The sequence below is a fragment of the Brassica napus genome, chromosome C7 (genome assembly GCF_020379485.1).
Source record: "Brassica napus cultivar Da-Ae chromosome C7, Da-Ae, whole genome shotgun sequence".
NCBI lineage: Eukaryota > Viridiplantae > Streptophyta > Magnoliopsida > Brassicales > Brassicaceae > Brassica > Brassica napus.
Genome location: NC_063450.1, coordinates 9,477,369 through 9,503,547, shown reverse-complemented (window position 1 = coordinate 9,503,547; position 26,179 = coordinate 9,477,369). Strand labels below are relative to the sequence as shown.

At 37.6% G+C, this 26,179-nt stretch overlaps 1 protein-coding gene across 1 annotated transcript; it reads left to right on the top strand.

Moving 5' to 3' along the window:
- The first annotated feature begins 3,276 nt into the window (after positions 1-3,276).
- LOC106410313 (coatomer subunit gamma) lies at positions 3,277-8,352 on the top strand. The gene is made up of 18 exons (XM_048762247.1): positions 3,277-3,483; positions 3,688-3,785; positions 3,883-3,933; positions 4,006-4,119; positions 4,207-4,407; positions 4,495-4,596; positions 5,002-5,109; positions 5,183-5,416; positions 5,630-5,880; positions 6,003-6,174; positions 6,258-6,413; positions 6,502-6,552; positions 6,724-6,864; positions 6,947-7,144; positions 7,233-7,364; positions 7,449-7,622; positions 7,706-7,945; positions 8,024-8,352. The coding sequence occupies exons 1-18, from the start codon at positions 3,438-3,440 to the stop codon at positions 8,216-8,218; spliced, it is 2,664 nt and encodes an 887-aa protein (XP_048618204.1). The 5' UTR covers positions 3,277-3,437; the 3' UTR covers positions 8,219-8,352.
- Positions 8,353-26,179: the final 17,827 nt, after the last annotated feature.

Sequence of the window (26,179 nt, the reverse complement as noted above, 5' to 3'; positions counted from 1 at the left end):
AACACAAAATTTTACTATGCCCTCACTAAACAAAGGCGGATTCAGAACATAATTATTGGTTTCTATAATGAAGATGGTAACTGGGTTAATTCGGAATCTTAGGTAGAGGAAGTAGTAGTTAAGTATTTTACAGATTTGTTTCATACGTCTTCTCCATAGGAGTTTGATAGCTTCCTGGAGGAAGTTCCGAACACGATAACAGAAGTTCAAAATCAAAAACTAATGGCTACGGCCATGGAGGACGAGGTGAAAACATCACTTTTTATGATGCACCCGGGGAAAGCCCCTGGTCCGGATGGAATGACTGCACTTTTTTATCAACAGTTTTGGTCAATCATTAAAAAATATTTGGTGGATATGGTTAATAATTTCCTTACGGAGTTTTTGATGTCAAACTAAACATGACAAATATCTGCCTTATTCCAAAAATGGCTGGACCAAATAGAATGACTGAGCTGAGACCTATAAGTTTATGCAACGTTGGATATAAAATTATTTCAAAGGTACTATGTCAGAGGCTCAAAGGTTTATTACCAAATTTGATTTCGGAAACTCAGTCTGCGTTTGTGTCTGGAAGATTAATCTCTGACAATATCCTCATTGCTCAGGAGATGTTTCATGGCCTCCGTACAAACAATTCATGCAAGGATAAATTTCTTGCAATTAATACATATATGAGTAAGGCTTATGGCAGAGATGAGTGGTCTTTTGTCAAGCGGTTATTGTTGAAGATGAGTTTCTCTATTGATTGGGTGGCCCTGATGATGCAATTCATTTCTTCAGTTCATTATAAGGTCCTTTTAAATGGACAACCAAAAGGGCATATTGTCCCGGAGAGAGGCTTAAGGCAAGGTGATCCATTGTCATCATACTTATTAATTCTTTGTACTGAGGCTCTTATAGCTAATATTAGGAAACAAGAACGAGAGAAACGACTAACGGGTTTAAAAATTGCACGAGGAAGCCCATATATTTCTCATCTCTTATTTGAGGATGATAGTTTATTCTTCTGTAAGGCTACTATGGAGGAATGTGGGGTTATATTAAAACTCCTTAAAGACTATGAGGCGGTGTCTGGACAACAAATTAATTTCCAGAAATCCTTGATGCAATTCGGTCACTAGGTTCCAGATAATATAAGGTTGGATATTCATAATATCCTTGGTATTACCAATTTGGGAGGAATGGAGAATTATTTGGGCATACCGGAGAGTCTGGGGGGCTCAAAAATACAAATCTTTGGCTTCCTAAATGAACGAGTAAATAATAAAGTGAATGGTTGGACAGTTCGGTTTCTTACATGAGGGGGAAAGGAAGTATTAATTAAATCAGTGGCTTCACCGATGCCAACACATGTCATGTCATGTTTCAGACTTCCTGAAGGGGTAACGAAGAAAATAACAAGTACTCTTTCACATTTTTGGTGGGGAGGTAGCGGAAACAAAAAAAGAATTCATTGGCTTTCATGGGACAAAGTATGTGCCCATAAGGAGGAGGGGGGTTGAGTTTTAGAGATCATCAAGATTTCAATACAGCCCTGTTGGCTAAACAATTATGGCGTTTATTAGACAAACCAGATTGTTTGTTCTCAAAGGTTTTCAAAGGACGATATTTTTGGAATACCGATCCTCTAGACGAACACAGATCTTACTCATCCTCTTATGGATGGAGAAGTATCTGCTCAGCTAGATCTCTGGTTAAAAAAGGGCTAACCAAAAGAGTGGGAACATGTCAGTCTATCTCTGTATGGACAGATCCATGGATCCCCGCTCCTTTCCCGAGGTCAGCATTACCAAAAAATACTACTCAGTTTTTAAATCCTTCTTTAACGGTGGAACATCTCATCAATTCAGTTGATCGTTCATGGAATGTGGATTTGCTCAATGCTTATATACATCCTGATGACGTGAAACAAATTAGGGGGTCTGGCGGTCAGTAGATCCCATAAACCAGACACATTTGGATGAAGTTTTATGGAGTCTGGTAAATATTCGGTTAAATCATGGTTCAGGGTTAAATCTTTATATCCAGATAGAGTTCAAAGAACTTTATATTTTGGACCAAATATAAAACATTTGTTGGCGTTTTCTTGGAAACTAAAGTGTCCTCCAAAGTTGAGACATTTTGTGTGACATATATTATCTGGTACGCTACCAGTTTCAAAAAACCTTAAGGCTCGGGAAATCGATTGTGACACACGCTGTAGCATGTGTGGGGTAGATGAGGAGTCCACTAATCATGTACTTTTCGAATGTCCAACAGCATTACAAACATGGGCACTTTCCAGGATCCTTCCTCTCCGGCAATTTTTCCATCATCTTCAATTTTCACCAGTATGGATTATCTATTCTGGAGACTGCCGAAGGAGGATGTTTTTAGTTATTCCCTTGGATATTATGGTATATATGGAAGGCAAGAAATGATAAGATTTACTCGAACAGAAATGGAAACCCGTTGGAGATTCTTTGGCTGGCTGACGTGGAATGTACGGAGGCTCAATTAATAGGGAACCGACCTTTTGAAAATTCCCAGCGTGGGAACTTACAACAGCCAGACTATCTGTCCTTGGAAAATACCAGGGTTTGTTATATTGATGGAGCCTGGAAAGAAAATGATATATTTACGGGACAATGGTGGTTCTGCAGAAAGAGTGGCTCGACAGATGTTATGATGGGGGCGATGAATCTTCGTAGAAGCCTGTCACCTCTGCATGCTTAATGTGAAACACTAATTTGGGCAATGGAGTGCATGAAGACCCTGCAATTTTCTGATGTAGTTTTTGCGACGGATTGTTCTCAATTGGTGAAGATGGTGTCAACACCTGAAGAATAACCATCTTTCTCTACACACATGGAAGAATTCAGCCGCAATAAAACTTTCTTCCCTGACTTCCGGATCAGACATATTCCAAGAGCATAAAATACTTTGGCGGACAAACTTGCACGTGGTGCGAGAAGTTCTCGTTCAGCTATGTTTTATGTCGATTCTATCCCACCGGTTTGGCTTGCTGAATCGGTTGTAGTTCTAAATGTTGTTGTCAAAAAAAAACCCATCAATATATAGATATATGAATAAAAATAAATATTTTAAATATTTAAATAAATAAAAAAATTTAGAACACTTCTAATTTGGATAATAGAATAGTTAAAAATAAATAAATAAATATATATATATATATGAGAATAAGTACAGGAAATGAGAAAAATAAAAATATTAAAAACCTGGACTGAAACACTTAGACCGTCAAATACAAGAGATATGACGTGGCGGAAGATCGGGCAGTTTGTACATAGGGAACCACGTCTAGTGCGGATGCAGCTGATCGCTGCTTTCTTTTCATCATCCCAGCTCTTCGAGTCTCAATATTCTTCCTTCGTTTCCGCGCATTTGCATTGAAGGGAAGAGAAGAGATCTGAGCAAATCGAGATCTCAGAGCTATGGCACAACCACTCGTGAAGAAAGACGATGATCTCGACGATGAGCGTACGTCTTCCTTCTTTCTCTTCGGTTCAACCATTTTCTGGTTTTTAGATCTGTATTATCATTTAGTGTAATCGATGCGTAGATCTACCCAACCTTGGATTCGAATCACTGTGAAGAATGTGATGTTGTGATTGTTATACATACGTTATTTCGTTTTCTGGATCCGGTATTTATGGTTGCTTATTGCTAATGTATGTGGATCAGTGGAGTTTTCTCCATTCATGGGAATTGAGAAAGGAGCAGTGCTTCAAGAAGCTAGAGTCTTCAATGACCCTCAGCTTGATCCTAGAAGGTGCTCGCAGGTAAGCCTTTGTATTGCGTCTTTTTTTTTTTTGTTATTCTGTTTCTTTCCGTGGCATTTTATTTTTAGCACATATGTTTTTGAATGAAATTTTGTAGGTCATCACGAAACTCCTTTATCTTCTTAACCAAGGGGAGTCATTCACCAAGGTCTGTTTTTTTTTTTTTTGGTTCATCTGATTTGGTCTTCCTTGTTTTTCTCACATTTTGCTTCTTGTGCAGGTTGAAGCAACAGAAGTTTTCTTCTCCGTTACAAAGCTTTTCCAATCTAAAGACACTGGTTTGAGGAGAATGGTCTACTTGATCATTAAGGAACTATCTCCAGGATCGGACGAGGTTCGTGTTCCATATTTGGCTTAGAGGTGGAAATCTTGCACTTCACTGCAGCTAGAATTTCTAATAAGGTGTTTTCTTTCTCTATAGGTTATTATTGTGACAAGCTCCCTGATGAAGGATATGAACAGCAAGATTGATATGTACCGTGCAAATGCTATTCGTGTTCTCTGCCGAATAATTGACGGAACCCTTCTTACACAAATTGAGCGCTACTTGAAACAAGCTATCGTGGATAAGAACCCTGTTGTTTCAAGTGCGGCTTTAGTCAGTGGACTTCACATGCTAAAGGTATCCTTTGTGCACCAAATGACCAAATTTATAGGGCTGTTTCCTAGTGTGAGATTTAGACTGATACACTTCCATTCTTGTTTCCAGTCAAACCCAGAAATTGTTAAACGATGGAGCAACGAGGTTCAAGAAGCTGTGCAGTCAAGAGCAGCCCTTGTTCAGTTTCATGCCTTAGCTTTGCTTCATCAGGTACATTATTTGATCTTGTGTTAGCAGAAAGTAAATTGTTTCCTGAGGATTTAGTCATTCACTGACAAGTAACATCTTTATGTAGTCCTGGTAGCATATTACTAAATGTATTAATTAGAAACATAAATAAGCTTTATAGTTATATACTTCTATATAGTATGGTCATTGTTGCATACCTTTCATATGTTTGTGTGGATACTTATGCTTCATTCTTTTGCTAATCTTTCATGAGACCATGCCACATATGCAAAGCTGAAATCCTGAGCTGCTTTATCTTACCTATATTGTTCACTCTGTATTAGCTCCTAGTGCTACATATCATGTCAGTCTGCTGTAGGGTCTTGTAGATCATAGGAGGTGTGATCTAATAAACGTTTACGAGTATTGATTATCTATCATATCCAGATACGCCAAAATGACCGCCTGGCTGTCAGCAAGTTGGTTGGTTCTTTGACCAAGGGAGCTGTCCGTTCTCCTTTGGCCCAGTGTCTCTTGATACGTTACACCAGTCAGGTTTGGCCTCTATTTTTCATGATAATATGATGTATGAAAGTCTTGGCATGACAACTTTAATTTTTCTATTCAGATAATCCGGGACATGGGCAACCATAGCCAGTCTGGGGAACGTCCTTTTTATGATTTTCTGGAGAGTTGCCTTCGCCATAAGGCAGAAATGGTGATCCTTGAGGCTGCCAGGGCTATCACAGAGCTTGATGGTGTGTCAAGCCGGGAATTGACTCCAGCAATTACTGTCCTCCAGCTCTTTTTGAGTTCCCCTAAACCAGTGCTGAGATTTGCTGCGGTCCGGACACTAAACAAGGTGTACAATTCGTTCTTTGTTTTCTTGGACACCTCTCACTACAAAACTATTTTCTTTATTTCCTGACAGACAAATTGAAAGCCTGTTCCTGAGTTTTCCTGAGTAGCTTAATCATTTTCTTTAATAGAGGATAATGAGATGCTGTACAAGGATATACATTGAAAGATCTTCCCTATATACACTGTATACTGAATCGAGGTCTGAACTGCGCAGGTTGCAATGACTCATCCCATGGCAGTCACCAACTGCAATATTGATATGGAGAGTTTAATTTCTGATCAGAATAGAAGCATTGCTACACTTGCAATCACCACACTTCTGAAAACAGGGAATGAATCTAGTGTGGAACGGTTGATGAAGCAGATAACTAATTTCATGTCAGATATCGCAGATGAGTTCAAAATTGTGGTAGTGGAAGCCATAAGATCTTTGTGTGTGAAATTTCCGCTGAAGTATAGATCATTGTAAGTGAACATTTAGGTTTCATTAGTGGTAGTTTTGGTCTGTAGAAGTTACCATTCTGTCGAGGTGTCAAGCTGTGTATCCCTGGCATTTGGTAACTTTGCCTCTCTCTTTTCATTTGTAGGATGAACTTCTTGAGCAACATTCTTAGGGAAGAAGGTGGATTCGAGTATAAAAGGGCAATTGTTGATTCTATTGTAACCATTATCAGAGATATTCCAGATGCAAAGGAAAATGGATTGCTCCATCTTTGCGAGTTTATCGAAGATTGTGAATTCACTTACCTTTCAACTCAGGTAATTTGCTTTTCGCCATCTTTTACCTGGGATTGCAGCTGTTTATGTTTTCATTGTTATTTAAATATATCTTTTTCACGTAGATCCTTCATTTCCTGGGAATAGAAGGGCCGAACACCTCAGATCCTAGCAAGTATATCCGGTATATATACAACCGTGTGCATTTGGAGAATGCAACTGTTCGAGCAGCTGCTGTTTGCACACTTGCGAAGTTTGGGTTTATGGTTGAAGCTTTGAAGGTATAGTTATCTTATTAAGCGTCATTAAGGTTATTATTTATCATCCTCGGTTGATGACAAAGATATTACATCAATAATTGTCTTGCAGCCCCGGATTACTGTCTTGCTGAAGCGCTGCATCTATGACAGTGATGACGAGGTTTGCGCCTAGTCCTATTGAAAAGTTGCCTTCTAGTCATTGGTTGCAGTAGTAAATCTGTGGTCCTGTGGATATCATCATGTCTCGTTCGTTATATACAGATTGCATGCATGGGTTTCGGTCTGCACAAACTGTTGTTTTTAATTTGAATTTCAATGTCTTTATCTCCAGGTTCGTGATAGAGCAACACTCTTTTTGAGTATACTTGGCAACGATGATGGCCTTGTTGAAACCGACAACGATAGCAGAGAGTTTCTGTTTGGTTCCCTGGAGGCCCCTTTAGTCAACATGGAGACAAGTCTGAAAAACTATGTGAGCTTCACATATCCTAGCTTTCTACTCTATACATACTCTTTAGGAAGTCAGTTACCATATTATATCTTTGATGTTGCAGGAGCCCTCTGAAGAAGCTTTTGATGTTGATTCTGTGCCTAAGGAAGTCAAATCGCAGCCACTCGCAGAGAAGAAAGCCAAGGGCAAAAAGCCCACTGGTCTTGGTGCTCCACCACCTGCACCTGTTTCTGGGTTTGATGCATATGAAAGACTTCTATCATCTATTCCAGAGTTTGCTACCTTTGGCAAACTTTTCAAGGTTTGTATACAAATTTTCTGCACACGCTTCTCGTTTGAGTTTACACTTATTCACTCATCCTTATTGGTTAAACATGTGGTATTTTCAGTCTTCTTCACCTGTGGAGCTAACTGAAGCTGAAACAGAATACTCAGTCAATGTTGTAAAGCATATCTTCGGGAGTCACGTTGTCTTTCAGTATAACTGTACAAACACAGTACCAGAGCAATTGCTGGAGAGGGTAATGAGCAATGATAATATATTAGCTGAAAGCCACTGAAAGCCTTTATCCTTGACAATTCCTTCCTCCTCCCTTGTTTTGCAGGTCAATGTAATTGTAGATGCCTCAGAAGCAGAGGAGTTCAGTGAACTATCTTCGAAGCCTCTAAACTCGCTCCCTTACGATTCTCCTGGTCAGGCCTTTGTGGCGTTTGAGAAGCCAGAAGGAGTCCCCGCTGTTGGAAAGTTCTCAAACACATTGACCTTCGTTGTCAAGGAGGTACGTACATGCCTCATAAGCTTTCAGTTCCACCCACTTTTAGTTGATTAGTATAAATAATCACATGATCAATGTATGAACAGGTTGACCCAAACACAGGTGAAGCAGAGGAAGATGGTGTGGAAGATGAGTACCAACTCGAGGACCTTGAGATTGTCCCTGCTGACTACATGGTGAACGTCGGTGTTTCAAATTTCAGGAATGCATGGGAAAGCATGGACCCAGAGAACGAGCTTGTAGATGAGTATGGGCTTGGCCCCAGAGAGAGCTTAGGCGAAGCAGTCAAAGCTGTAACTGATGTTCTTGGCATGCAGTCTTGTGAGGTTAGGCGCGCTTCTCCCCAATCTTAATACAATTCCCGATTTGTCCTTCTTAATGCATTGTTTTATTTGTGTTCTCAGGGGACAGAGACAGTTGCAAGCAATGCAAGGTCACACACAAGTTTACTGTCAGGTTTGTACATAGGGAACGTGAAAGTCTTGGTGAAGGCACAGTTTGGAATGGACAACAGAAAGGAAATTGCAATGAAACTGGCTGTTAGAGCAGATGATCAATCTGTCAGCGAAGCTATTCATGCGATTGTTTCTGGCGGCTAGAAGTGTTCTTGCGATCGATCAAATACATTGAGAGTTTTTTAACTATCCTTTCCTTCGGATTTGTTGGGAACGTTTTGCCCTTTTGGTCTTTTGATGGTGCTTCATTTTTCAAAACAGTTTTTGGATTTGCTATATTTAACACTATATAGGGCTTACCGAAACCAGCCATGGCTTCTAGCAGGAGATTTTAATGAAATACTTGGGAATCATGAAAAGATAAGAGGACGCACTCGAGCCGAAGCTTTCTTCCAAGACTTCAGGACACTCATTAGGAATCACGATCTCACAGATCTCAATTCAATAGGAAACAGATTTTCTTGGGTTGGTCAAAGAGGTACTCATCAAGTTCAGTGTTGTTTAGACAGAACAATGGCAAATACTGCGTGGTTTGAAGCTTTCCCTGCATCAGAAACTGAGTTTTTAGAGATTGGTGAATCTGATCATAGACCCTTGATAACTACTATAGCTGCAGAGAGGGAAGAACCACGTAGAATGTTTAAATTTGACATTCGTATGAAGGACAAAGATGGTTTTGCAGATACAGTTCATCGTGGCTGGAACGGTATGGGACAGACTCAGTTAATACAAATCCCATTGGCTCAGATGATTGGACGATGTAGACAACAAATCTCCCGCTGGAAACGGAGTCATAGATGCAATGTGAGGGAAAATATCAATCTACTAAGAGGACGTCTTGATAACGCTATCACTTCAAACTCTGCTACCCTACAAGAGAGGAAAAATTTAAAAGCAGAACTAGATCAAACCTATATGGAGGAAAAAGTTTATTGGCAACAAAAAAGCAGAGTTCAGTGGCTACGTTCTGGAGATCGAAATACCACATATTTTCATGCTATTACCAAAGGTAAAAGATACAGAAACAATATTTCCTCACTTCAAGATATGGCGGGAGTGACTCATCGAGGACAGAGAGGAATTGGAAGAGTGGCGCAAGAATATTTCTGTAATCTTTTTACCTCCTCACCACCTGATTTGGGTCTGTATGATGCTGTTTTTGAGGGTTTCCCAATAAGGGTTACTGAGGACATAAATACTGACCTCACGAGAGAAGTCACAGAGGAAGAAATAAAGCAAGCTATGTTTGATATTGGCTCCCATCGGGCTCCTGGACTGGATAGATTCAGTGTTGTCTTCTACCATCAATATTGGGATGATCTGAAGACTGACATAGTATGTGAGGTTCAACAGTTTTTTGAGACATGTGTTCTGGATAAACAGTTAAATCACACCAACATATGTCTGATTCCGAAAATTTATCCACCATCAGGCATGACAGACTTTCGTCCTATTGCGCTATGCAACGTTGCTTATAAGGTGATCTCCAAAGTGTTAATCAACAGACTCAAGATACATCTCCACAACCTCATCACTGAAAATCAACAAGCATTTATCCCGGGCCGAGTCATCACAGACAACATCATTATTGCGCATGAGGTTTTCCACTGTCTTAAAGCAAGAAAGAGACAGGCAACCTCATATATGGCGGTAAAGACTGATATTACCAAAGCATACGACATGCTTGAATGGGGATTCTTGGAAGAAACCATGAAGAGAATAGGTTTTCATGTCAGATGGATTCAATGGATAATGGCATGCGTAAACACGGTGTCTTTTTCTGTATTGATTAACGGATCACCAGAAGGATATTTTGAGCCAGGTAGAGGAATCAGACAGGGGGATCCCCTCTCCCCGTATCTGTTTATTCTTTGTGCAGAGGTATTATCTCACATGATGAACAGAGCTATGGTAGATAGATCCTTACTTGGTGTCAAAATCTCTCTTCAAGCCCCGCCAGTTAATCATCTGCTGTTTGCAGATGACTCTCTCTTCTTCTCTTTGGCGAATGCACGAGCCTGTAAGAAGTTAAAGAAAATCTTGGGTGATTATGAAAGAGCATCAGGTCAAGCAGTTAATCTAATGAAGTCGTCAATTACCTTTGGACATAAGGTCTCTGATGTTGTTCGTACTCAGATGAGGAATATTCTTGGAATCCATAATGAAGGTGGCATAGGCAAATATCTAGGCATGTCAGAACAATTCACAAGAAGGAAGAGTGATATGTTTACTTATATAGTAGATAAGGTAAAAGCTGTTACTCAAGGATGGAGCCAGAAATATTTATCTCCAGGGTGTAAAGAGGTTCTATTGAAGTCAATTGCGTTAGCTATGCCAATCTTTTCTATGAATGTTTTCCGCTTACTGAAAGAAGTATGTGATGAGATAAACAGAGTACTTGCGAGATTTTGGTGGGGTTCAGGCGAAAATAAAGGAATGCATTGGTATGACTGGAAGAGAGTGAGTTTACCAAAGTCAGAAGGGGGTTTGGGATTCAGAGATCTTGAGAAATTCAATCAGGCATTACTTGGTAAACAAGTATGGAGGATATTACAAAACCCGGGCTGCTTGATGGCAAGAATCTTGAAGGCAAGGTATTTTCAAGATGGTGACATCCTTTCGGCTGTGTTGAAAAAAAAGGCTTCTTACGCATGGAAATCAATATTGTATGGAAGAGATTTAGTTAAACAAGGTATGCGGTACATCATTGGTGATGGCAGTCTTATCAACACTTGGACAGACCCTTGGATACCTGATCATACACCAAGAGCTCCACGTCCAAGGATTCCGGGATCAAGGATTGGGAAAGTAATTCAGTTATTTAGTCAGTATGGTAATGGATGGGATGAGCAAAAGGTGCGGGCAGTAATAGTGGATGAAGATATACCAAAGGTACTAGCTTTAAAACTGTCTACAACGGCAAAACAGGACCTATTGGAGTGGCATTATAAAGATGATGGAATATACACTGTCAAATCGGGGTATTGGCTAAGCACTCATCTACCAACAAGAGAAAGAGTGGAACCGACCTTTGGAAATCCTAGTTTGAAAAAGAAAATTTGGAACACGAAGATGCCTTCAAAGATACACCATTTTATATGGAAAGTTCTATCAAGAAGTATAGCCTCTGGAGCAAACCTAAAACGGAGACATATCATGCCAGATGCCTAATGTAGACGCTGCTGCAATGGGGATGAAACAGATAAGCATCTTCTATTTGATTGTATTTATGCTCAACAGATATGGAGAGCTTCTGGAATCCCTAATACAATCTTGACTGACCCACAGGCGACTTTGGAAGAAAAGATAGAAGTATGTCTTCAATGCTGCACATCTACACAGCTCATACATCTGACAAACCTTCCCTTCTGGTTATTATGGAGGATATGGAAGAGCTGAAATTTGCTGATATTTCAGAATAAACAGATTGATGGGAGACATGTATTACAACAAGCTAGGCGAGATGCTCAGGAATGGTCTACTCACTCAACATTAAATGTGTCTTCTGGACGACCTAACATTTCAGGCCAACAAATACTGATGCGGAATCAACGCTGGAAACGACCACCAGTAGGATGGCTAAAATGCAATGTAGATGCTTCTTTTGTGAATGCAGAGACTCCAAGTAAAGCTGGATGGATTATAAGAGATGAAAATGGAACTTATAAAGGTGCATGTCAAGGTATTGGTGTATGTGTAAGGTCACCAATGGAAGGCGAAATTCAAGGAATAATCATGGCGATGCAACAGTGTTGGGCAAGAGGATATACAAGAGTAATCTTTGAAAGTGATTGTAAACAAGCGATTGATCTTCTGAATGGATCAGGACTCTACTTTGTGGGCTATAATTGGATCAGAGAAGCTTGGTGGTGGAGAGACAAGTTTATGGGTGCAACCTACTCTTGGGTTTGACGTGATGCAAATAGAATTGCAGACAAATTAGCAAAGCAAAATATCCCTTACAATGCTTTATTTTGGTTTTATAACTATGTACCAATGTCAATTGTTGTAGACCTTCACATAGATTACATTGGACCAACTTAATCAATAAAGTAGTCGTTATAAAAAAAAAAATTCTTCGAATTATAATCATCGTTATTTCTTTCATTGATTAAACAGGTTTTCTTAATTATATATGTAAGAAAAATACTAAGAACTAGTAAGTTGTTCAACAGATTCAGTTGCTGAAAAATATTCCAATACTAGAAGATTCATGTAAGAAAAAATTAGACCAACAGACACATTTTGTCTTTTCAATTACGAAATACGACACATAGTGCTTGAGGGAAACATTGTGAGAGTGATCTGTCTTATATACCCTTTTAAGTGTAAACATTCGTTACACAATTACCATCTTCCACCTCCATTTGACAGCTATTCTCCACCTCTGTACCTTTCCTCTTCTATTCTCTATCAATCTCAGAGAGAACAAAAAAGAAGAATCCAGAGAGAAAATAAATTAAGAATCAAATCTTTCAAAGCTCAGTATTGTTAAATTCGACTCAAAATGGATTCTTCTACTTCAAAACCCTCATCTTGAGCTTCAACTTCTTCTACTATCCCTCTGCTACGGTTTTTTCTTCCCTTTTCAGGCGACCCACAAAACTTTATCTTTTCCAATGCCGTTGGTTCACCGTTGTTCACCATCATCCGGCTAGAAAAGGCGAGACTCACCAACTCGTTTCCCTCACATCCATTCCTTACAATTTGAATCTTCTCTGTCTTTTGATCTTCAATCTCGTTTCCATATACGAGCTTTCTTGAGCTTAACTATGGCTACCTCTGAAAACAAGACCATTGATTCCAAATTGATCGTCTTTTGTTTCACTCATTCAAGCTCCATTCTTTTAGAGATTTCAATTTATTTCTTTTAGTTTTGTTCAAAATTTCACTCGATCCTCTCAAATCCAACTTATCACCGGAGAATTGTGATTGAAAGTCACTCGATCCTCTCAAATCCAAAGTTCACAAAATTGCACAAATGGTCCTTATATTTTGGTTAATCAAAATTGCACAGAGGTGGTGGCTACAATGGTGGTGGAGGTGGTTACTCAAGAGGAAGAGATGGTGGTGGATACGGTGGAGGTGGAAGACGTTATGATGAGGATACAGAGATGGTGGCCGCGGTGGTGGATACCTTGGTGGTGGTGGCGGTGGATACTGTCGTTCGAGCTCGGGATCATCTTCGAAACCGTCCACGTCCACAAAACACATATCTAATAAATTATAAATTACAAAATTTAGTTAAATACTAAAGTATAAGTATATGGATATGGATATGGATATGGATATCAAAATAACAAAGAAAAAAAGTTAGAATCATATACAACTATTATATATTTTTTCACATATTACAAAATGTAATAAGAATGAATTAAATATGATGGGGTAAAAAAACTAACTACAACTTAAACTAACTCATAACTAAACAATATCACAAGTTGTTTCACAACCAACGAAAACAATTTTACGTTTGCAAGAAAGGAGGGTATTTTCGACCACATTGCATCTCGGTTTCAGAGAAAGTGCTCTTCAAGCAACTTGTGTCTCTGAGTGTAAACAAAGACACAAATGTGCACTCTTCGTGTAACTTCTTTTAGATTTATGGAGATGTACACCAGTTCATTTATGAACCAAGAATTAGTTATTTTTTTTAGCAACTGAACCAAGAATTAGTATAGTACTGAACTACGGAACTTTTCTAGTATGCATAGAAAACATATCTTCTTTTGTGGAAGCACATTGGTCTAATAGATTATATAAGCTCGGGGCATTGGGTTTTCAGTTGGGTTCATTCTTCTTTTATTTTCCGTTCTTTCGGGCACAGAGGAACCATTTAGGTATTTATAAATTCAGGTTTTGATTAATTTGGTTCTTTTACTTTTTGATCAGTTTGGGTAACGAAAGTTAGACTAGTTAGTATCCAAAAAATTGGGTCCAGTTTACCAATTCGGTTTTACTATTCCGCTTTTTAGATAATTTAAAGACAACAACTAGGTTTTACTAGAACATACAAGGCATAATATTTTTATAAATATTTATTAAAATATGTCTTATTAAAGCAGAATTAGCGAACAAAATTTTATTTATGTTTTCAAAAAGTTTAAGTCAAATATCAAATTATTTATATTTGAAAAAGTTTTTCATCAAAATATATATACGCTTACTATTTTATTGAAACTTTAAAAGCACTCACATATTAGAAATATTTTTGAAAAGATCTTTATACAATTTTTTTTGCTTTATTAATATTCAATTATATATTTTTATCTTCAATTTTAACTTTTATAATAGAAAATATTATTTCCAAATAACAGCACTATATATAATATATATGTCTTATATATATATATATGTAAAGGAATTCTCTTATTTAAAAAATGTTTTTTTTTAATTTTTGACAATTTTATTATAATAATTATAGTCATTATCTAATATAACACATAAATCTAATATTTTAAACATATTTTTTTAATTATATAATAAATATATAGATATAAATTAATTAAGGGTAACAAAGACTTTAACCGCTCTAACTTTTAAAGTGAGAGTTCGAATGCAAAAATCACTTCTCAATTAATAGTATACTAGGTGTTTTCCCACATATGCGGACATAATTTTCTTACAAATACTTTATTACTTTATATCTTATTAAATGAAGAAACCAGCATAATAAGTTATTATTTATGTTCTTAAAAAATTGAAACATCAGATTATTTATATATGACAAAGTATTTTATTTATCAATATATGATTATTATTGTGTTGAAATTTTAAGAACATTCACATATTATAATATTTTAGAAAATATATTAATACAATTTTTTGCTTGGTTTTTATTTAGTTATAAAATATTTTATATATTTATAATTTTTATAATAAAAATATTATTCCCAGATAATAACACAATATAAATATATGAAATATAGGGAAATTGCCAAAAAAATGACTCAAAACTTAATTTTGAATACAAAAGTGTACCTCAAAATCAATCAAATGCAAAAGTAAGCTAAAAGGCTAGTGAAATTACAACAACCTCCTTATGACTAAACAAAAAAAATATATTGAGTTTTACCATTATAACCCTCCGATTGAGAAGACTTACAAAGAAGACTTCTTTGTAAGTTTTCTCGTTCAGTAGATCTTAAAATAATTTAAAAACTTTATAAAAAATATTTTGATGGGAAAAATTGAAATCATGTAATAATAAACATTTCTAAATGATGTAAACTTAGTTTTACTAAAATTGAATTATTTTTAACATAGATGAGTAAAAGTAGATTAACTCATGATAGTCCTTGGTTTAGGTTTGGGTTTGGTAACATATGTTATAATATTGTTGGTATATTTATGGTTAGATTTTAAAATATTATCTTTTGTTTTTTTTTTTAATTTTTTTTTACCTATATGTGTTTAGTGACTATCTAATAACTTGATTTAAACACTTTTTAAGTTTCTTAAAAGTTTAAGAAAGTGTTTTTTATTAGTTATTTGATTATAGGGTCTGGAAGACTCACAAAAGACTTCTAAATTTTAGTAGAATTTAGGGAATCTGCCTAAATTTTAGAAGAATTTAGGTTTTCCGCCTAAATCGAAGTCTTTCAGAAGTCTTCCAGAAATCTTCTAGGCTCATGTATAGATCCTAAAAGTAATTAATAAATTAAAAAAAAAATATTTGAAAGAGAAAAAATCAAAATCATGTATTAATTTCTAAATGATGGAAATTTAGTTTTACTAAAATTGGATTATTTTTAACATAGATGAATGGATGTAGATTGAGTCATGATAGCCTTCGGGTTTAGGGTTTGGTAACATATGTTTATAGTATTGTTGGTATTTTTAGGGTTAGATTTTGAAATATCATATTTTTATTTATTTATTTAGTTAGACATATATGTGTTTATTGACTATCTAATTACTTGATTTAAACACTTTCTAAGTTTCTTTTAACTTTAAGAGAGTGTTTTTGCTTAGTTATTTGATTATAGGGTCTGGAAGACTCCGAGAAGACTTTGGTTTAGGGTTTAGTAACATATGTTATAATATTGTTTGTATTTAGTGTTTGATTTTAGAATCTTAACTTTTTAAAAAATAAATTTGCCTGTTTAGTTTTGTGTATATTAAATGTTTTATAAGTTGATTTTAAGTTTCATGAGTTATGTTTTGCTATTTAGTTAGTTATTTGATTAGGTTATGGTTTGGAAAACTTCTAGAACACTTCTCAGGAAGACTTCCAGAAGACTTCTAACATATTACCGCCTAAATTTTAGTGGAATTTATGTTTCTTGCCTAAAGCGAACTCTTCGAGAAGTCTTCTCGTGTATTTGATTTTAGGGTTTAAAAGACTGTATCAAAAATATTTAACCTAATTGGAATTTTTGCCTCCAAATATAAAGAAAATTTACACATTCTCTTTCTTCTTCTCAAATGGCTGCAACAAAAATGTAATGTTTCTCACTCTAAAACTCTTCAACCTCTATATAATCTCTTTGAACATTAAAACACCAAACTTTAAATCCATTTCTCATTTCTTTCTTATGTTTTCTCACTAATTTATCTTTTTTTTGCAGATTTTTCATTACATAGTTCTCATCTTTCACTCTTTCAAAGGTAGATCTATAAGTTTTGGATATGTATTATTGTGTGATTTATATATTAGATTCTAAAAACGCTATAGATTCAACTTAATGTGACTGTTTTGTTTATTATTTAACATACAATTATATTTTTGAAATTTTTTCTATGTTTTGAAGCCATTTGAATGTTTTTTTGTATTTGCAGGTTTTTCAGATCTGAGACACACTTTGAAAGACTTCTTAGAAGACTCTCGGAAGACTTCTCAGAATATTTTAGGCAAGTATTCTAATGGATTTTATGCTAGAAAACTTTCCACTAAGTCTTTAGAAAGTCTTCTGAAGTCTTCTGCCCAAAGTGGTATAAATTTTTGATATGTATTTTGTGTGTGTTTATATATAAGATTCTAAAAAGTTATAGATTCAATCTAATTTGATTGTTTTGTTTATTATTTAGGCATAAAGAATTTATTTTGAAGTTTTATCTGTTTTGAAGCCATTTGAATGCTTTTGAATATGCAGTTTTTTTCCAGATCTGAGTCACACTTTGGAAGACTCTCGGAAGACTCTTGGAAGACTCTCAGAAGACTCTTGTAAGACTCTCGGAAGACTCTTGCAAGACTCTCGGAAGACTCTAAGAAGACTCTCGAAAAACTCTTGGATGACTTCTTGGGAAGTCTTCTAATATATTTTATGCTAGAAGACTTCCCACGAAGTCTTCGGGAAGTCGTCTGAAGTCTTCCGAAGTCTTCTGCCCAAGACTTCTGCCCAAAGTGGTACAAAGGAATGATGTCAAGTGGAGTCCAAATTTCTGATTCCTTTCATTGCTTATTTTCTTCTATTACTTAGGTCTTTTATCAAATTTTGTATGTGTTTTTTGGGTCGTCTATCTAATTTTCTATGTTAACATATAGGTCTCTACTTCTTTTATTCAAACCTTTTCGGACAGTTAGAAACCATCCGCGCCTGAGTATATATAATAAGTAGGAGCACTGACTCATGTCTGTGATTGTTTTTTGTAGGAGAAATGTATATGTAAACATGACTGCATCGAGATTATTGAACTGGTCACTCTACCCCCATCTCTAATAGCTTGAGTAGAAAAGGATATTCGGAGATTTATACATCTAAAACTATGATGGTTTCTGTGTTGTACATCTCAGCATCTGGAGAAATATATATTCATTGAAATGTCTTTCTTTGCATGCCAAAGAGTATTGTGTTTGTTATTTGCTTATATGGTTCAGGTGTACTATATTTAGCTCTGAATTTCTATAAAATCCTTAAGTTGTTTGGATTTTTCCTTGCAGTTCTTCAACTAATGTTGCTCATGCTATGGTTTGTATCAGGAACCTCAATATTGACACATCTGGAAGGTAAGCCCAGGTTCGGATATATTACCCCAGCAATAAAGATTTGCTAGAAAAGGTAGGCCTTTTTGTGATGCCTCCTTTCGATCTTTAATTACTTACTAAAAATTTGGACCATACTAACGCCAGAGAAGAAAGATGGGATTTTACATCATGGGTTGTTAAGTTAATCTAATTGTTCTTAAGTTCAACCATGGATGTTAGGGTATTCAAATATAATAATTCTTAGTTAGACAATAGTCTTGAAATAATTTATCACCTGTTTACTCTTTGTTATCTAAATCTTGTGTTTAGTGGATGAAGAGGATCCGTTGTTACTTCAAGCAGCAAGAAATGACGTTTTACAGACTCAACTAGGAAATATTTTGATATTTTTTTTGTAAACTTGCTTTGATATTAAAATACTAAAAGAAATGCAAAATGTTACAAGCCTTTAAGCTTTAGTTTACAACATCTAAGCCCACTTTCAGCCCAAAAGTTAAAAAACGTAGTGATAGTTAGAGAAACCCATCGGAGTGAGATCCAAACTTGAGAAGCCCAGTTGAAGCATCCCCGTGAAACGAGAGAAGAAGTGGAGGAGTTTTAGTGTGCGATCTATGGTGCAGTCGAGAACCAGAATTGCATGAGTGTGGAAGAAGAAATCGGGTTAGTGGACCTGAGAGCGGAGATCTTGTTGATGATCTGACGATCTATTTCTTTCACAATCGAATCTGTCGACCGGGAGATGTTGCGATGAAGCCTAGAATTCCTCTCTGTCCAAATCGCATACATAGTTGACTGCCAAGCAAGAAGTGTGAGGCGACGAATCAGTTTGCTACCTTGGAGTGACTGCATGTCTTGAAGAGTCTCATTCCAGCACCTGCGTGATCTGACTCAACAGCGAGCAGCGATAGAGGACCAGATGGAGAAGCTATAACCGCAATCAAAGAGGAGATGGTTTCTAGACTCAGTGCCTGAAGAGCAAAGCAAGCAGTTATTGTTTACCTGAAAGCCCCAGATTATCATGCGATCTCTGGTTGGGCAGCGATCTAGCACAAAGAGCCAAGCGAGGAAGGAGTGACGAGGGATACTTCCTGAGAACCAGATTGCTGACGACCATGGAACCTGAGGCGAGGATCCTCTTAGACTGCGATAGACCTTACCAGTGGAGTAAGTAACACATTTTTTCCATTAAGTTCCCACTCATAGTAATCCTCTTGATCTTGAAGTGTGATCGTTATGATGTAGGAGACAACCTGCAGTTGATTATCAGTCATCGGGTGGGGCAAATACCAGTTACCATTGCGAGAGAGATCAGCTAGAACGACCTGCCCTGGAATACCTAGTCATGAGTTGGCTCCATAAGTATAGTAATCCTCCAAACGTCCATAAGGCGTCCAATTATCATACCAAAACCTGCAGGTAAGACCATTCCCTATCCTCATTTTAATCCAAGGAAAGATTAGAGGCCTTAGCTTTAGTAGTTTGTTAGCCAACCATGAGTTAGAGCGATTTGGCTTTGCGGTCCAGAAGTTGATTAAGTTACCCTGAAGCACCTCTTCCCTGTACCATGCTACCCAAACAGACCCAGCTTTAAATAATAGTAGCCAAATTAGTTTAAGGCATGTAGCTTTGTTCCATTGCGCAAGATCAATCACGTCTAAACCACCTTCTTTCTTTGGTTTTGTTACAGTGGACCACGCTACTCTTGCTTGGGGATGCGACTTAATGTTTCCCTTCCATAGAAACACACCACACATAGAGTTAATTCGATTGACACAAGCTTTGGGGAGAACAAAGGAGGAGCACCAGAAATTTGTGATGCCTGCTATAACCGTTTTAATCAACAGAAGTCTCCCAGCAAACGATAGGGTTTTCACATTCCAAGAGGTAAACTTAGCCTTTACTTGTTGTGTTAGCTGCTCACAGTATAACAAGCTCAATTTTCTCGTGCAAAGTGGTACTCCCAAATATCTGACAGGCAGTGATCCATGGGGCATTCCTGTAGACACTTGAATCTCATCGATTTCTCTCTGTGACAGGCCACAGCTGAAGAAACTTGACTTTTTGACACTCACAGCCAATCCAGAACGTAGCTCAAATTCATGGAGCACCTGTAGGAAATTCTGCACCGAGGAAAGAGAGCCGTCAATAAATATGAGGAGGTCATCCGTAAAGCTTAGATGAGTGAGCCTTTTTGATTGTGTTCTCGGGTGGAAGCCAATCGTCTCATTTGAAGAAGCTGAGGAGAGAAGTTTTGACAAGCAGTTCATCGCAATAATAAATAGGTAAGGGCTTAACGGATCTCCCTGCCTAAGTCCTCTAGTTCCTTTGAAATAGTTGTTAACTGTTCCATTGTATCCAACCATGGAAGAAGGTGTACAGACGCAAGCACGAAGCCAACAGATAAATAAAGGTGGGACGACGCCAATGCCTTCCAAACAGCTGAAGAGGTAACTCCAGGATAGGGTGTCAAAAGCTTTGGCAATGTCGACCTTGATGGTGATGCTCTTGGTGTTGTTGTTCTTGTGGTACCCATTCACAAGCTCCCCTGCTAAACAATGTTTTCCAGCAGAAGTCTACCCTTAACGAAGGCCGTTTGGTTGGGAACAATGAGATCTTGAAGGATAGGCTTGAGTCTCTTCACCAGAAGGCGGGAAATGACTTTATACACTGTATCCAGGATAGTTGCATTAGCAGCCGCAGGGAAGAAGGCCGAGGTGAAGAACTGAGAGATTGCTGTTGTTACTTCCGGACCAAGGATATCCCATGAGCCTCGAAAGAAGCCGGAAGTTAGCCCATCTGGACCAGAAGCTTTGTTGGGATTTAACTTAAAGAACAGCTTCCTGATTTCCTCAGCAGTAGGCATAGAGATCACCAAGCTTTGCTCTTGGGGGGAGACCCTGTAATTTATCAGTGAACCAAACCAAGATGGTGGAGAGAATATTACAGTGTAATAGTGATTTGGCCCAAGAATGGACTTAAAGTGGGTTACAGCATGGTTGCACATCTCAAGTGGATCAGTTAACAAGAGACCCGAGGCAGTTAAGAATGACCTTATGGCATTGTAGCTGGCTCTAGTTTGACAAATTCGAAAAAAGTATGAGGTATTGAGGTCTCCTTTTTTTAGCCAATTTATCCTAGATTTTTGCTTGAAGAAGCATTCTTCTATGTCCCTCAGTAGTAGCCATTCTTGATGCAGGTCTCTCTCTTGCTGAAAGTTTTGAGGAGTCGGGTTAGTGAGAGCTTCTACCTGAACAAGTTGTAGAAAACAATTAGCTAAAAAAACTCTCTCCTGAATCTTTGAGTAATTATCTCTATTTAGGACTCTCAAAGCTCCCTTTAGACACTTTAGCTTCCAATACAGGTTTGTCAAGTTTAGACAAGTGCTTCCGCCTGAAATCATGCCTCTGATACTACTGAAGTGAAGTTAGGGTGTTTGGTTAGGTAGTTTAAGAAACGGAATGGTTTGGTTCCAGCTATGGGGAGGGGATGGTTTTGATCTACTAGACAAGGGCAATGGTCTGATATCAGTGGCGGAAGGAAAGAAGCTGAAGCATGGGGGGCTGCAGCAATCACTAGGTTGTTCACTAGAAGTCAGTCCAATTTTTTTGCAGTTGGTGAGACGGGTTGAGAATTCGTCCAGGTGAACAAAGGGCCATGGTACCGAAGGTCAAAAACCTCAAGTTGTTGGAGACAGTCTCTGAACTCAGTCATCAGCGAGTAATTGGAGTTTACATTCCATGAAGAGTGCTCATAATGACTTCTGATTTGGTTAAAATCTCCACCAATTAACCAAGACTTTGAGTCAAGAGATAAGGCACACCTATAGATCCGTTCATTTTGGAGCATCATTTGATGCATATATCACAGTGTAGCAGATACTAGGACAAGAAGGAATCGAGATTTCACAGGTTAGAGACTGCCTACTCTGACAGAGCACACGAACAGAGGCATGGTTCTTCCAAATTAAGATTATCCTTCCATCCTCATCTGAGTGGTGATTCAAGCAGTAGTTCCAATCATTACAAAGCTTGGACATTAAGGGAGCCAAGTTAACTTCTTTGATATGAGTTTCCAAAAGGGCACCAACAATGGGTTTATTAAAGTTAAGCCATTGACAAAAGGGTTGATGCTTGTCCGGTTCATTGAGTCCACGGACATTCCAAAAAAAAAAAGAGTTTGATACTCATTATTTATTGATAGAAGGGTCTCCTGATGAGGGGAGAAAGCCCTAGAGAACCAAAAGAAGAAAAAGAGTTTTTTAAAGTAATGGAAAAGTTTTCTGTGGGAGGAAGGGGGGATCTTGCACTCCTTTAGGCAGAGTGGTAGTGCAAGTGAGTGCAAGTGCTTTGATGTGGAGGAGAATCGAAAGAGGGATCAGATCGTGTGCGCTTGAGTTTCTTTTTTTCCATAAAATCAGAAGGGCTCAAGTTTTTTTTTGGGGAGGAAGGAGCAGTGATGGTATGGGAAGGCTTTTTTGTGGAGGCTTTTTTCTTAGAAAATGAGTGTTTCTTTTTGTGAACATAAGTGAAAAGTAAGGAAGAATGTGAGGAATTAAGGTCCTGCAGCACATTATCAGTAACAACTTCAACAGCAGTAGACGAGGGTGGCATATTGTTGACCTCCAAGTCTGCAGTTGGTGTAGAAGTAGAAGCCTTAAGAACTTCCTTATGCTTGTTTTTGCTCTTTCCTTTGGCTGGAGTTTTTTGTGACTGAGTTTCTGTTTTTTCAGGTGGTGTCCAGGAAGGACAATTACGGATGACATGCCCAAGCTCATGGCAGTGAGAGCAGGTTAGGGGGAGCCACAGGTAAGTAACATTAACTTCCACAACCTCACCACTTTCTCTTTCAAATTCTACAACAGTAGGAGCCTGTTCTGTCAGGTCGAGCTCAACTTTGACATGCGAAAGAGTGAGACTGACCAAGTTTTTTTGTGAAATCGTATGTCTCCTTAGGGTCACCAACGAGGCCAGCAACAAGACTGAGACCTGCTGTATCGCGAAGATCCAGTGGAACACCATGTAAGTGAGCCCAAAGCTTGATAGACTTCAGTGGAGGTATCGTAGCAGAGTGTTCCGAAGACCAAATTGCAGTGTGAAACATAAAATCACCAACATACCATATGTACTTATCCAGAATCTTCTGCCTGAGGTAAGCGTTTAGAATTCTGACTAAGGTAGATCCCGATATTGGGTTGTTGTGAATCTCTAACCTTCTGCGTTTTCCCCACATATGGTTAAAGACAATTTGTATTTGACTAAAGGGAGGAGGTTTGCCATTGAAATAACAGACTATGAAGTCTTTATGAAGTTCTTCTCCTTGTTTGAAAACATCATCATGGATAAGGACTCTTGGACGCCCATTCGCTGCTTTAGTCAGTGGAGCAAGTGGAGTGAGAGTTTTATCTTCAGATAGTCTTATTTTCTCAACCAAGTTGGGCGTTTGATGAGGTTTAACAAAGGGAGTAGGAGGAAAAGGAGTGGAGGTGGAAGGAAGGGGGGTGGAGGGTTTAGGGTTTGAGGAACAGTTTTAGGGTTAAGAGGGGCAGTTTCAGGTTCACAGGTTTGGGGGGGGGGGAGCGAAGGTTAATGGTTCCGAGCCAGGGGGGAGGTTGGTAAAGAGACACCGACAGAGGATGCTTTGTTGGTTCAGAGGGGAGAGTTGTTTGAGGGATTAAGGATGAGATAGGGTTTCTCAACAGTGTTTCCAGATCTACAATCTAGTAGAGAGTCATTCCTTACTGCACTTTGGATTGAGCCAAAAGAAACAGCGGAGAGTGTAGTGGAGATAGGAGACTGAGCAACAGAATCCTTAGTGGAGTTAGAGACAGTTGATGGACCAGACTTTTTCGAGAAAGTAGGTAGTTTAGATTTTTGAGACGGGTTAGGAGAGGAGCCAAGGGGAGGGTAGTTCTGCGGAGAGAAGGGGGAGGCATGGTCAGGGGGGTCAGGCGGGATGAGGGGAGGAGGGGGAACCTCACCAGCGGTGAGAGACGACGGTTTCAGGGCGGAAGCACCACCTTGGTGGAGCCAAGGGTTTGACACTGGGAAGCGAGTCAGAGAGAGTTTTGACTTTTTAGACTCTATTGGAATTTAAAATATTTTGATGTTTACAGAAAGAAAATATAAAATGAGAGTTTTTCAGAACTTTGTAAAGCGTTTTTAAGATTTCTTTCTCCTGTATACAATTGGTTGAAGAGTTGAACTCATAAAAGTTGAACATTATAAGTTTGTTCAATGATTTAGAATTACAGAACTCTGCTTAAGTTATCAATAATTACTTCTGTTTTGTAAGTTTCTACTATTGCAAGTACAAGCTACATATGATGATTAATTTCAGTTATTTTACCAAACTTTATATTATGGATGGTTCACTCTACGTACACAAACATTGATTTTTTTTGTTGCAAGGTAAAATATTAAAGTAGAAGAGAAAGGCTCCAGAGTGTGCCACCTCAGCACTGGCTATTCCAAAATTTGACACGTGTCACTATGTCTTTAACTAAGCTACTAGATAAAATTTGCGGTGCCTCTTCGGATCTCACGAACTCTGATCAATGCAAATGTAATTGCTCAGTTTTCGTCGATGTTCTACATTAATCAAGCCATTAACGCCGCTCCCACCACTCCTCCCACTCTCTCACATTAATATGGCATCTATATCCAAGAAAAAAACTCTATGACTCTCGAGCATATGGTTTACCTCCTTCCAAACGCCCCTTTCACTTTGAATCCTCCTTCTATCGAAACAATTTCATGCGTTTCTGCAAAACTCTTAAACATATTACATTTTTATACAATAATAAAGTAGAAGAGAAAGGCTCCAGAGTGCGCCACTTCAGCACTGGCTATTCCAAAATCTGACACGTGTCACTTTGTCTTTAACTAAACTGCTAGATAAAATTGCGGTGCCTCTTCGGATCTCAAGAACTCTGATCAATGCAAGTGTAATTGCTCAGTTTTCGTCTATGTTCTACATTAATCAAGCCATTAACGCCACTCCTCCCACTCTCTCACATTAAATACTAGTGGTATTCCGGCGCTACGCGCCAGATTCGTATGTTTTATTTTTACATGAATTTACAAACATTTTATGGTCTTAGTAAAGAATATATATTCAAAAATATGAAAATGAAAATATGTTGAAAGAAAATGATATTTGTCGATCCATTTGATAGTGGTTAGCAACCATTGTGTATTACTTTGTTTTTAGTTGCTTAGTTGAAAGTGGAATAGCATAAGTGGTTGTGACTAATCGATTCAATAAAAGTAGATTAAAAAGCCGATAGTTGTAACAAATTTTATCTAGTTTGAATTTAAACATATAGTAAAGTTGATGTTTTATTTAGAGAACAAACTAATATTTTTAAGTACGATGTGGACAGTATATAGAAGGAACGGCATTTGAAATTTTATTTTAGAGACTAATCTGAATTTCTTACCAAAAAGTAAGGTAGGTAAGCTCATCTCTTTATTCGTAAGCCGTAAAGGAAAACTTCCTGAAATTTATTCTTTGTAACTCTGATTCTGCTTTCCATATTGGATTCAAACAACAAAGCAAGCTCAAATGTATCATCCGAACTCCGAAGAACAATAACACGAAACTCTCAAATTTCAATTCGAAAACCCTAAGTAGAATTTAGCTTTTCTTTGTAAATCATTGATAAAACGATTGAAACGTACCGATCCACAGCTCGATTCGTCGACAGGAGAATCACAGCTTGATTCGTCGTGAGGAGATGATTTGAACAGTTCGTCGTCGGATTCTATACACTTATTACATGCCCTAAACTCCAACATCCAACACTTATAACAAATTTCAAAATTGAACATTTATAACCAACAACAAATAGCACTTTTGAAAGATTTCAATTTTCAACATAATTTCAAACTTTAATCTCTTACCTTAAATCTAACCTTAAAGTCCAAAACCCACTTTCAAACTCTATCTCCAACCTTACTTTCAAACTTTATAGCTTTAAAAAAATAGTGATTTATATTATAATTTTAAATTAAAAAAATAAAAAATAATTAAATCAATAACCTTAATATAAACGAGTCTATTTAATATATTTTTATTTATATAGTTTTATCATAGTCTATTTAATAATATTTTCAATAAATGAACGCCATGGCCACACATAGCTATAAATTTATGGATTTGCAAAATTTAGAAAGTAA